At 48.9% G+C, this 12,868-nt stretch overlaps 2 protein-coding genes across 2 annotated transcripts in view; one reads left to right on the top strand and one right to left on the bottom strand.

The window, feature by feature from the left end:
* The window catches only part of LOC123090713 (protein FLOURY ENDOSPERM 6, chloroplastic), a 6,852-nt gene extending 4,168 nt beyond the window's left edge, over positions 1 to 2,684 (top strand). Inside the window, exons 7-10 of the mRNA XM_044512046.1 lie at positions 474 to 619; positions 705 to 852; positions 2,218 to 2,286; positions 2,362 to 2,684. Coding sequence (XP_044367981.1) covers positions 474 to 619; positions 705 to 852; positions 2,218 to 2,286; positions 2,362 to 2,457 — 459 coding nt within the window. The 3' untranslated portion in view covers positions 2,458 to 2,684. The remainder of the gene's footprint in view (positions 1 to 473; positions 620 to 704; positions 853 to 2,217; positions 2,287 to 2,361) is intronic.
* A 341-nt stretch (positions 2,685 to 3,025) lies between these two features.
* On the bottom strand, positions 3,026 to 10,942 carry LOC123090711 (protein NRT1/ PTR FAMILY 2.11). Its single transcript, XM_044512045.1, has 3 exons — positions 10,661 to 10,942; positions 10,368 to 10,585; positions 3,026 to 4,715 (listed from the first exon to the last, which is right to left on the bottom strand). The coding sequence occupies exons 1-3, from the start codon at positions 10,827 to 10,829 to the stop codon at positions 3,315 to 3,317; spliced, it is 1,788 nt and encodes a 595-aa protein (XP_044367980.1). The 5' UTR covers positions 10,830 to 10,942; the 3' UTR covers positions 3,026 to 3,314.
* Between the last annotated feature and the right edge of the window lie 1,926 nt (positions 10,943 to 12,868).

Below are 12,868 nucleotides of genomic sequence, written 5' to 3'. Positions count from 1 at the left end.
TGGAGCAGCGTTCCTTTAGTGGCGACCGTGTGTGCGACCTTGCAAAATAGGGTTTGTATCGGGCCGAGGCTGTTATTGAGCTTCCTGTGTCCCCAACGTATTCCATACGCATCCCAGCTGTGTCTTTGTTTTTTTTTCCTTTTTTTTAATTAGGAAATCAGGGGATACTGGGGGACACGCGTATCCCAGCATGTCCGGCCGCTTCGCCGTGTCCCACCGAATTAGGATGGCAATTCGGCAGTTTTGGCCATTTCCATGCTTTGTAGGTCGCAATGATTTAGTTTGCAAATTATTACACACTCTTGTTATTTAGAACCATCGTATTACTGGTAGGAAGTTTCTGATCTTCGAGATTCAGCCGACGCTGATATGAAACTAAAATGATAATGGAAGATCTTGATGCATCTCATTTTGATTTTTCTAGAGGTAATATACTTGTTCTGAGCATCCATCTTTGCCCTTCCATTTTCCAGTCAAATGGCGAAGAAGCAGATGTGGTAAATGGGTTCTCTGATGATTGGGAATTTGAAGAGACAAAAGTAATGCATGCCCAGGAAGAATTACGGACAATCCGTGCTAAAATAGCAGTATTAGAAGGCAAGGTGGCGCTCGAAATAATGTATGGTCACTCACAATTGAATGTTGATCATCTACGCTTTTTATTTTGTATCAATCTCTTTTATGACTTATTCTGTTGATATCAGTGACAAGAACAAAATAATTGAAGAAAAGCAAACGAGGCTTGATGAAGTTGAGAAGGCTTTGAGTGAGCTCCGCACAGTATCTGTTGTATGGCCCAATCCTGCTTCAGAAGTTCTATTGACCGGTTCTTTTGATGGGTGGACAAGCCAAGTAAGTGCATGTTCCGATTGTCTGCTTAATTAATAAATATATAAACTTCACTAACTAACTACAAAATGGGTGGCAGTTCATGATTTCAATTTCTATCACCCTTTGGTGTTAGTTGTCAGGTGAATTCCATTGATTTATGTATTAAGTTGAATACTATTGAAGAGAGAAGCCGGTTCTATTGCTGCTCTCCTAAGTTGTGTAAATGCAATTTACTGCCAACATCTTCTCATGTGCACAGTTAATTCATTTATTAATGAGTGCAAAACAAGCACATATAAATTAGATGCAGCAAGTTACATGGAAACCTCATCTTAGGGAACATACTCCCTCCGATCCATATTACAGAGGGAGTACTTAGTTTGATGTGGTTCACACACAAGTAAAGTAACTTCAGGAACTAGCAACATGGTAGTTACGAGAATGGTAGGGATCAAGGCACCAAGTGCTTTGAAAGATGTTTATTACGTATATGTTTCTAGGAGTAAAGCAAGTTTTTAATCTGATTTTGGTTGTTGGTGCTGTTTTTGGCATAGGCACAATTGTGATGACACGTGTCCATAACTTTTGTGTTAGAAATACTACGTGCTATTTGGATTTGAAAGGTTAGAAACATTGTTTTATATGCCAAAAGAAAAAAGGAAAAGCACATGGAATCTTCATAAATTTGTTAATACTCCTTCCGTTCCTTTTTATGACTTGTATTGGTTTGTTGGAAAGTCAAACTTTTTTACCTTTGACCAAGTTTATAAAAAGTCAATGTATGCAATACTAAATACATAAAATATGGAAATATTTTTCATGAAGGGTCTGATGATACTCATTTGGCATTGTAGATGTTGATAATTTTTTCTATATAAACTTCGTCAAAGATAGAAAAGGTGGACTTAAAAAAACATCTTATAAAAAGGGACGGAGGGAGCATGTATTTATCATTCTATATTAAGTGGAAACTGAAGCAGCACAATTTTACAAGAGCTCACTAGGCAAGACCTATCAACAAATATACTACCTCTGCAACTTTTTATAAGACATTTTTAGAGTCTATGACAATGTGAAAAACGTGTTATATTAAGTTACGGAGGGAGTATGTCTTTATCTGGTACCTTTAGCTGAGATTTAGTCAGTTCCTAGGAGGATACTGGTCACATGACTGACATATCCAAAAAGATGTTCTTCAGTTCGAGCACATATAGGATAGGTACTAGATGTAGAAGCCTGAAGGACAACATTCTGCCATTATAGATCTTAGTTTCACTTCCATATGTATGGGGGTGCTGTTTAGTTTTGTCATCTATCTATATATCGTTGTCGCTATCGTCTTATTCTTGAGTATAATCAAACACTGGACTTTTTCCTTTTTTGTAGAGAAGGATGGAACAATCAGAAGGAGGCATTTTTTCGTATAACCTGAGGTTGTATCCTGGTAGATATGAGGTAATGGCGCGCTATTCTTACTTCACTGTCACTTCTTTCACTTCATCTGATAGTGGGTGTTGGTTTGTGCTTCAGATTAAATTTATTGTTGATGGTGTTTGGAAGAACGACCCGCTGCGCCCTACTGTGAACAACAATGGGAACGAAAACAACCTTATGATTGTCACTTGACCTGCATCCTTGTAGCAACTGTGTAGATTATAGATTGTCATCAACAATGATTGGTGCCAACTGATTAGATATGTTCTTTCTTCCTTGTAGCTTATCAGTTTTTGCCGCCTGTCATCTCTTGATTTTCTTTTAGAGAGCCACGCGCGACTTTGAACAGTGTAGGGTCAGGGTGTTGTCTTCACCCCCGCTGAGATGGGAGAAGAATATAGCTCAATGTTTGTGCGTTCTTTCCTTTCCTCTCTTTCTTCTCCCTGGAGAAGCATAGTGGGGCACTCAAATGCCCCGGTGGCGGTTGGGGGCAGTTCGCCGTCGGTGTCGGTGTGGGTAACAATGTACATATCTCGTGATAGGAAAGTTGTCCATGGTTAGTTTGTCAAGGTGGCGGCGTGCCTGTCAGTATGCGCGCACTGGTTCTTACTAAGATCCAGGCCGGGAACTCATCTGATAGAACTCACTCGGCAGAAGGTTAGCAGCTCATGCACAGATACAAAACACAGTGGAAATGTGAGCCTCCATTGGGTCATCACAGTACAGTTGAAGGCACATTATGCCTGAAACCAACCACAAGTACAGTGAAATAGTTTATCTTCCATTTTAACAACTTACAAGAAAGAAATTAACCACCCCATTGTTGTTTCTTTCATTTTCAACAACTTACAAGAAATTAACCACCCCATTGTTGTCTACAGTACATTTCTTCCTCTCTTTCCCCGCCCACTTCATCTATAGATTGATTGATTTCATAACAGCAGAACCAAAAAATTATAAGAACACAGAAGGGAAATAGCTACTGTGGTATGTATAAGACACGTGAATTAATCACCTGACCTTATTCTACCCCCTTCTTCCCCATTGCATCAAGCATCTCTGGTCCCCTTGAACCTGTACCACCTGGCGCAGATCATGAAGTAGACAAAGTTGAAGACGCCAATGCCGGCGATCATCCAGTAGAAGAGGTCGAGCCTGCCCTTGTTGAGGTCCTGCGCCAGCCAGTTCTGGCCGGCCCCCGTGGTCCGGTGCACGATCGTCGTCAGGAAGCCGCTGAGGTAGTTCCCCAGGGCGAGGTTGCAGAAGGCGAGCGCGCCGGCGACGCTCCTCATGTGCTCCGGGATCTCCTTGTAGTAGAACTCGATCTGGCTGATGAGGTTGAATGCCTCGGAGAGGCCGAGGATCATGAGCTGCGGCACCATCCAGAAGCTGGACATGGCGGAGATGCCGCCCCCCGTCTGCGTCGTGCCGATGTTGGGCTGGTTGAGCGCGATGTCCCTGCGCCGGTCCTCGACGACGGCGGAGATGATCATGGCGACGGTGGAGAGCGCGATCCCGATGCCCTGGCGCTGGAGCAGCGTGAAGCCCTCGTCCTTGCCGGTGACCTTGCGGAGGCGCGGCACGAGGAGCCGGTCGTAGATGGGGATCCAGAGCGTCTGCGCGAGCATGGCGAAGACGGTGAATGACGCGGCGGGGACGTGGAAGCTGCTGCCGAGGCGGCGGTCGGACTGCAGCGCGGAGAAGACGACGTAGGTGGACTGCTGCACCACGGCCACGTAGTAGATGATCCCGGTGGACCAGACGGGCACGATGCGGATGAGGCATTTCACCTCCTCCACCTGCTGCACGGTGCAGAGCCGCCAGGGGTCGGCCGCGGTGGCGCCGCCGGGGCGCACCTCGTCCTGGGACGCCACCATGGCCGCCTTGTCGAGGCACCGGAACTGGTCCGTGTGCGCAAGCTTGGTGACGATGGCCGAGGTGTGCGGCGGGTCGAACAGGTCCTGCTTGGGGTCCTTGGCCTGCTTGAGCGAGCGCTTGGCGAAGGCGGCGGCGAAGACCTGCACGATGGTGGTGAAGGGGGAGCCCTCGGGGATGACGCGCACGTAGAGGCGCGTGCCCATGAAGAAGAGCACGCAGGCGAGGAACATGAGCGCGGTGGGGATGCCGAGGCCGATGGCCCAGTTGACGTTGCTCTGCACGTAGATGATGACGGTGGCGGAGACGAGCATGGCGGAGGTGAAGGTGAAGTAGTACCAGTTGAAGAAGCTGTTGATCCCGCGCTTGCCCGACTCGGTGTGCGGGTCGAACTGGTCGGCGCCGAACGGCATGCTGCAGGGCCGGATCCCCGCGGAGCCGATCACCAGGAAGGCGAAGGCGATGAAGAGGACGGCGAGCTGGTAGGAGGTGGCCTTCTCGCAGACCTCCCCCACGCCGCAGTCCGCCGGGTGCAGGCTGTCCGCGCCCGCCGTCAGCGTCAGGAAGAACATGCCCTGGGATGAACAGGCAAGCGTTAGTCAGTGCTGGAGAGAAACGAACACAGGCTTTGTCAAGAAGATCTTGTTAGTTGCTACTCCCTCCGTTCCGAAATATAAGTCGTTGAACTGGTAATAGTTCGAAGCTGCGCAACGTTCAGAATTCACACGGCCGTGTGCATCGATTGATGCAGAGGCAGGTGGTTTTTACCTCCTTTTCGAAGAAGAAAAAATGATTCAATCAAGTTATTCCCAGTTTACTGCACTGCCCCAACACTCCCTGCTTCCTCGCCTCGCCTCGCCGTGCACACGCGGCCGCCCCACCCCACCCACCTCGCCGCGCGCGCGCGGGTCCGGCCGGCAGCATCCTGTGCGCGTGGTCACCACCAAATCCCCGCTCCGGTCCACGGATCCAGCGGCCACGCGCACCGCCGGGGGAACACGACACAGCGCGCGCGCTGGCTGCACCCCACTCCCCCCGCCCGAACTCGATCCCCATCCCCCGAGTGGCTGTCGTTGTCAGTCAGGCAGGCGGAGAAGCTTCCGCTTCCAGCACAGCAGCTCGGCGGAGCCAGCCCAATGGCGATACTATTCTCATGATCGAGACAGGGGTGGGTGGCCACTGGCCAGCGATCGCGGCGACTGACATTGACGCGGCAACGTGGGGTGCTTCCGGTTGGGTGCTCCTGGACAAGGCACGGATCGCTCTCGTGGCAAGAGAGATGCGCGTGTCCTGGAGCGTGCGGTGCGCGCCATTTTCCCACGGAACCGGACGGACGGCCGGTGGCCGCCGCGTTGAGGCGGTCAATGTTGACATGCCACTCCGGCTGGCCCGCAGCGAAGACCGCTCGTGGCTGGGTCGCGCAACTAGTTGGCAGACAAACGCATAGTACACGTCCTCTGCCAAACAAAACAAAAACCAGATTTGCTATTTCACATCTAGATGTGAAATAACTATCTCACATCTAAGTCTAGAGTCGTTGGATCACCTGTCTTTAATATTTGTGCAAAACGTGATGGTGTGGCTAGTGCGCTCGCTCGTTGAGCCTCGTCTCGCGCGTAGCTCATGTCCAGGTGCTAGTGCCAGGTCGGGCCGTTGTCGTGTTTCTTTGGTGATATTGGGCTGGCAGGCCATTTTTTGTCTATAGTCTACTCACGTGCCTCTCATCTAGTGGGCCTTAGTTTTTTTTCACCGTCGGCTGTGCTTTTCTATTTTCTTTTCACAAGTCTGAAACGACTCAACTCTAGTTCTTCTATTTTTGTAAACTTTCATTTGACTCTCACTATTTATCTTTTTGTTTGTTTCCGTTTTATTTTTTTTGTTTTGTTTTTTCTATTTCATTATTTGTTTTCAATTGTGAATTAGTTTTAAATTCGTGGTTTTTTGTTTTTATTTTTATTTTCTACTTTTTTTCATTTTTTCCTTCTTTCTTTATTTGTTAGTTTAAAATTCATGAACTTGTTTTCACTTTGTCATATGTTTGCTTTGAATGTCGTGCAAATCCTGATCGCTGGTTATTTTTGTCATGCGCACTATTGTGTCGCGTCATGTGATTGGTGTCTACTTGTCGACATGTTCGCGCATGCGTCTTTTGTTAGGCCATTTTTGCCGCGCGGTCCGGGCACTCGTTTCGGTTTCGTTTGCTATTTCTCATCTAAATGAGAGTTAACAATGTTTTACCCAACTCATATACTATTAGGTACACGTGTTTCTGAGTCGTGCTTGTTGTCGTTGTGTCGTGTTTTCTGTTTATCCCTCGTAAAGCAGTGAGACTAGATATCATATTTTTTAGTGGACCGTTATTATGTTTTGTGTATTGGTTTTTTCTGTGTGGGCTTAGTTTTTTTGGAGGGCCACATGTCTTTTTATTCCCTTTTTTGTTTTATTTTTGGTTTGACCGTGTAGCTAGATTTTTTGTTTCAGATTTGCTAAAATCAATCTAGATGAATGTTTAGCTCGTCTAGGTCTATAACTGTCTTATTTGTTTGTCTTAATGTTCGTACAAACCAAACATGCACGTCCGTGTCCACTCGTCAATTTTTTGCCACGCGTCCTCTTGTCCCATTTGTTTTGTGTCATCATGTTCTCGCGTTTCTTTCCATATGGACCCATATATGTCATTGTTTAGGGGTTCGACGATGAAGCTTATCCCCATCCTTCTCACTGACGACCTTTGACCCCTGTTATTTTGCATGTGTTTTATTTTGCATCCCAGTTATAGGTCTACCCTTGACAGGTTCGTAATTTCGTAGTTGTCCCAGGTGCAAGTCCACCCTCGACTCGCAACTAGGCTCATACTTTTCCCAATTCCAAGCGCTCTATCTTCTATCGTGATTGTCGCTATTTGTTTTTTGTGTATCTTGTTGTTGGCCTAGGCATGTTAGTCTTCGCTTTTGTCCCCTCGACTCGCAATTGGCGCTTGACCATTTTTTGTCCAAGTTGCAAGCCCACCCTCGACTCGCAACTGGAACCTGATCATTTTGTCCCAGTTGCAAGTCCACTCTCGACTCGCAACTAGGGTCCGACCATCTTTTGTCCCAGTTGCAAGTACGTTCTTGACTTGCAACTGGGACTTCACATTTTTTTGTCCCAGATGCAAGTCCACCGTCGACTCGCAACTGGGGCTCAACCTTTTTCCCTAGTTGCAAGCCCATCGTTGACTCGCAATTAGGGTTCGACCTTTTTTTGTCCCAGTTGCAACCCCCTCGACCCGTAACTTGGACCTGACCTTTTTTGTCCAAGTTGCAAGTCCACCCTCAACTCGCAACTGGGGGTCCGACCTTTTTTTGTCTAAGTTACAAGTATGCCCTTGACTCGCAACTAGGCCCGACATATTTTTCGGGATGCAATTTCACTGTTGACTCGCAATTGGGGCCCGTGATTTTTCCCTCCTAATTGCAAGTCCCCCATCAACTTGCAAGTGAGGTCCGACCTTTTTTTTTTATCTCTATTGAAAGTCCAACCTCAATTCGGGGCCCAACCTTTTTTATCCTAGTTCCAGATCCACTCTCGACTCACAAATAGGGCGAGACTTTTCTTTTGTCCAAGTTGCAAGTCCACCCTCGACTCGCAACTTAGGCCCGACCTGTTTTGTTCGAGTTGCAAGTCCACCTTTGACGTGCAACTGGGGACAAACTTTTCTTGTCCGAGTTGTAAGTTCACCATCAACTCGCAACTAGGGTCCAACGTTTTGTTCGAGTTGCAAGTCCACCCTCGACTCGCAGCTGCAGCCCGAGTTTTTTACTCCCAATTGCAAGTCCACTCTCGATTTGCAACTGGGGCCCGACCTTTTTGTGTTTAGTCGCAAGTCCACTGCCGACTCGCAGCTGGGGCTCGATCTTTTCTTGTCCCAGTTGCAAGTCCACCCTTGACTCGCAACCGGGGCCCAACCTTTGTTGTCTCAGTTGCAAGTCTAAATAGAACACACAACTAGGGGCTGACTTTTTTAGTCCCAATTGCGAGTCCACCCTCGACTTGCCATTGGGGGTCCGACATTTTTTTGTCCCAGTTGCAAGTCCATCCTCGACATCGAACAAACCGCAGATGAGCCGGCCCAAGTAGCTAGGATATGTTTTCTGTTTTGTTTTGTTCATGTTTTTTTGTTTTTTTTAATTTTATCATTTTTTATTTATTGTTTTTTCTCTCCTTTTAATTTTTCTATTTTCAAAAGTTAATATTTTTTTTTTCATTTTTCAGATTATTTTGTATTTTTTTATAAATTTACAGGATTTAATAAATGTTCCAAAATTCATAAATTTATTCATTATTCTAAAATTATTCGCGTTGATTATTTTTTAAAAAATAATCAAAATGTGTTCATCTCTCACATGTTTATTGGAAATAAAACTAATATACTAGCGAGATTATCTCCGTCGTAAGAAGAGAAGGATGCGAGCTATCGTGTAGTGTAGCGTTGTAGTACGACTAGCAACAACAACAGAAAGAAACGCGAGTTGTTGTGTAGTATAGTAGTACAACTAGCAGCAACAACACGAAGGGACGCGAGCTGTCGTTTGTACTAGTACGACGGCTAGCAGCATTAGCAAGGGAGCAGCGGAAGCGGTAAGGCTAGCCCATGCGAGCATGCTCTGGGTGGCCCTCTGTTTTAGTCATGCTGGGTGATTCTCTAAAAACAAAAATTACGCTAGGCTGGACAACAACAAAAATGAAAGACAACAAACAAAAAAAATCAACTAAGATAATATCATGTTAGATGTGAGATATTATCTCACATCTAAATGTGACATGGACGGACCCAACAAAAATATGGATACATGTCCGGATAAGGTGTATGCACGGATCATACCATCCATCATTGCGTGGCTGATGTACAAACCTCTATCTAGACTTGCTGTCCGTCCGAAAAAACTTGTCTCAAACTTGTTTCTCGAATGAATATATTTAGCATCAATGTATCTGGCACTAACTTGGTGCTAGACACATCCATTGGAGCGACAAGTTTTTTCGGACGGAGAAAGTATTTACTAGTTGGTGGAATGATGGAGGACAGGAGTACGAGTGACATTATACTAGTACTACGGCGTCTTGAACAAACTGGGCGGGCACATGATTGCGTCCGCATTAGTCGATGGCTCGGATCTTACCATGGTATCATTGCGACGTATACTAGTACTCAGTACTACTCCCTCCGTTCGAAATTACTTGTCGCGAAAATGGATGTATCTAAACGTATTTTAGTTCTAAATACATCCATTTTAAAGACAAGTAATTCCGAACGAAGGGAGTAGTAGTAGCAGCAGCATAGATGTGCTGTGGCATGATCTCGCTCGAAAACGACAACAGTCTTAGCCCCGTGGTCACCCGTTAATTAACACACGTAGGGCACTACAATATGGGTCAGTGGAGCGCAAATCATGAGTTGCGCCTCACTTATGCGCCGCTTCAAAAGCGCGCTTTAGTTTTCACGCCACCCTTTTCACAAAGCGTCATTATGGTCAGGATTATACAGGCCCCTAAGCATACTCGGCCGGCTAACACGTACTCAGAAAAAAAACATGGATGATTCCTGTTTAAATCTACCCATAAACTCGAGCCGCCCGATCGGGTACCAGCTCCTCATCAACCGTCCTGAACGTATCAAGTCAACTGAATAAATGGCCTGAAACTTCAGCTCACGACGCTCCAACCGTTCTTATTAGTGCGCGCCACTCGCTACCACTAGTTGCAAATTTCCTACTAATGCTGATCCACATCTACAATCAATCACGCGTCGGCGTTGAGCAAGAACAAGGCGGCACGCACGTGGTTGATCCTGCCATGTGCAGCGACACAAAAAAATTACTCGAATCGAGGCCAACTCGAAAGTGCAAGCTCACACAGTGCGGCACGACAGGCCACCAACTCCCCCACCCCACCCATGGATCTACAGTCCCGAAGCACAGGCACAAGCGAGCTGAATCTCGAGCCCCAACCAACCCGAGAAAGGAAACCGCGGGAGCACAGAGCGCCCGGACATCCGCCTCGGTCTCCGGCCCGCGATCCCCAATTCGGAGGCCGGTCAATGGCGTTCATCGGTTCATGGGCGCCGGCAATTCGCCATGGCAGCGAGAAGAGGCTACGATACAGACATACAGGGCGCGTGCTGGATGGGATGGATCTGGTGGGAGTTGGTGGGAAGAGGAGAGGAGAGGGGAGGGGGAGGGGCTCACGATGAGGGAGGCGACGGAGGCGATGGCGAGCGCGAGGTAGCGGCCGAGGTAGGCGTCGGAGAGGAAGGCGCCGACGATGGGCGCCAGGCTGGTGGTGCCGTTGAGGCCGTTGAGGAGCGTCGCCGCGTCCACGCTCCGCATGTGGAACACCTGCGTCAGGTACACCAGCAGGTTCGCCGACGTGCCCAGCGTCCCCAGCTTCTCGAACGTCTCGTTCCCTGCGACATGAACTCGATCAGCTCAGATCCCGGCCGGGGCACACGCGTCGACCACTTCCTGGGTACTTGACGTACCTATGATGAAGGGCATGGCCTTCCAGCCGTGGTACTTGACGGCGGGCCGCGGCGGGTGCGGGCTGTCGTCGTCGCCGCTGCTGCCGCCGCCGCCGTCCATGCCCTTGCCGGAGTCCATGCTCTTGAGCTTCTGCCCGGCCTCCTCGTCCTCCCGCCCGCCGCCGCGCATTCTCGCTCCGGCGGCCGCTGCGCTCTCGCTCTCTGCCTCGCCCCTTTCTCCCGGGGCGGGTGTTTCCTTGCTTCGGGTACCAGCAAAATGAGACTGAGGGGAATGCTCTGCCTACTCGCTCTCTTTATACAAAGGGAGGGAGGGAGGGAACAGTGGTGGTCGTCACGATGCCAGGGTTTTCTCCACTTCCACTCCAACTCTTTCCTGTGCTGCCAGAAGCAGGCCCATGCTGTCAGGGAGTATGACTCTCTCCTTTGTTATCCGAACAACAGTGCATTGTGCCCAACAGCTAGAGCTCACTTGTTTTAAAATGAATGAATTTGCTTGTACATTATATAACATTAGAGCAACTCCAACGGGGCGACCCATTTTGTCCGCCGCCGTCCGTTTGGGTCGGCTTTTCGTTCGCGGGCAACCAATTCCTGGCCCATTTTTGAGCCGGATTTGCATCGGTGCGGACATGCGACGGACGCGCGCACGCTTGCCATCTCCTCCCCCAGGCCCGCCGGTCGGTGTCACATTGGCCTCCCCCATCCAGCAGCAACCCTCGCCCGCCTCCTTCGTCGCCGACGCCACCGTCCATTTTTGCCGGCGACTCCGCCAGCTGCCGGCGCCTCCACATCCGCCCAGCTACGCCGCCCACTCCCACGTCCCCGCCTCCGCCGTCTTGCCCCCGGGAGCCGACTGCTTCCCACCCCCCGCGCCTCACCACCACACAGCCGCCCCCGACCAAGAAAAGAAGCCGCCTCGCCGCTCGGCCAGATCCTCACCGGCATGCTCGTCGGACGCCGGCAAGGAAGCTAGCTGGTCCGTGCACGCCACGACTCCCTTCGTCGACGCCCGCAAGCTGTTCGACAGTTTGCCAAGGTACAAAATGGACTCCGCCGACGAGTTCTTTTTCATAATTGCCTTTGCGACTACAACGATTCGTCCTCTAAGGACGAGGAGGAGATATTGACTGCCGTGTTGGTCCATCACCACCTCAACAGCCAGTGGCCGTTGTTCCGTGGCTCCATTCCGGCCACCTTCCGGCGTTGAATCGCAACTGAGAGAGCGAGCATTTCCTTCTTTGGAAGGACTACTTTGATACAGCAAACCTGTTGTTGAAACATCAAAAATTCCTCCACCGGTTTCCGTATGAGCAGGCATCTTTTCAATCGTATTAGAGAGGAGGTGGTCGGTTATGATGACTATTTCGAGTGCAAAGAGGATGCCGTTGGCAAGATTGGTTTTTCCTCTTATCAAAAATGCACTGCCGCCATCCGAATGCTTGCATACGGAGTGCCCGATGATCTCATTGACGAGTACGTCTGTATGATCGAGTCTACTTGCCTAGAGTCCTTGTATAAGTTCTGCAAGGCTGTTATTGTTGTGTTTGGCCCTGAGTACTTGAGAGAGCCGACTGCTGAAGATATAGCCCATTTGTTGGCGATGAATGCCAGCAGGGGCTTCTCAGGGATGCTTGGTAACATAGACTACATGCATTGGGAGTGGAAGAACTGCCCTTCTACTTGGCGAGGGCATTATAAGGGCCATGTCAGGGCTTGCACTGTCATACTAGAGGCCGCGGTGTCTCAAGATCTCTGGATCTGGCACTCTTTCTTTGGCATGGCCGGATCACATAATGATATCAACGTGCTTCAGTGCTCGCCGGTGTTTGCTAGGCTTGCCGAAGGCAACAACCCACTGGTAAACTTTACTATCAACGGCCACAACTACGACAAAGGATACTATCTGGGTGACGGTATCTATCCTCAGTGGACCACTATTGTCAAGACAATACACAACCCTGTCGGAGAGAAGAGGAAAAGATTTGCCCAAGAGCAAGAGAGTTCTAGGAAGGATGTCTAGCGTGCCTTTGGTGTTTTGCAATCTCGATGGGGCATCGTTCGGTATCCTGCTAATACCTGGAGCACGTAGAAACTATTAGAGGCGATGACTGCTTGTGTGATTATGCATAATATGATCGTAGAAGACGAGCGTCCAGAACGTCTGTATGATCAAGCATTTCAGTTTCAGGGTGAGAATGTTGTGCCTGA

Source organism: Triticum aestivum, chromosome 4B (assembly GCF_018294505.1).
Source record: "Triticum aestivum cultivar Chinese Spring chromosome 4B, IWGSC CS RefSeq v2.1, whole genome shotgun sequence".
Classification (NCBI taxonomy): Eukaryota; Viridiplantae; Streptophyta; class Magnoliopsida; order Poales; family Poaceae; genus Triticum; species Triticum aestivum.
Note: the sequence above shows the minus strand (reverse complement) of the source record. Positions and strands in the feature narration are given on the sequence as shown.

Excerpts from the sequence above, each read along its gene's own strand:
- LOC123090711 (XM_044512045.1), bottom strand. The coding sequence starts at position 10,829 with ATGCGCGGCGGCGGGCGGGAGGACGAGGAGGCCGGGCAGAAGCTCAAG. Across the intron at positions 10,586-10,660 it reads GGCCATGCCCTTCATCATAG|GGAACGAGACGTTCGAGAAG; the intron begins GTACGTCAAGTA and ends TTCATGTCGCAG. Across the intron at positions 4,716-10,367 it reads CCTCCGTCGCCTCCCTCATC|GGCATGTTCTTCCTGACGCT; the intron begins GTGAGCCCCTCC and ends TGTTCATCCCAG.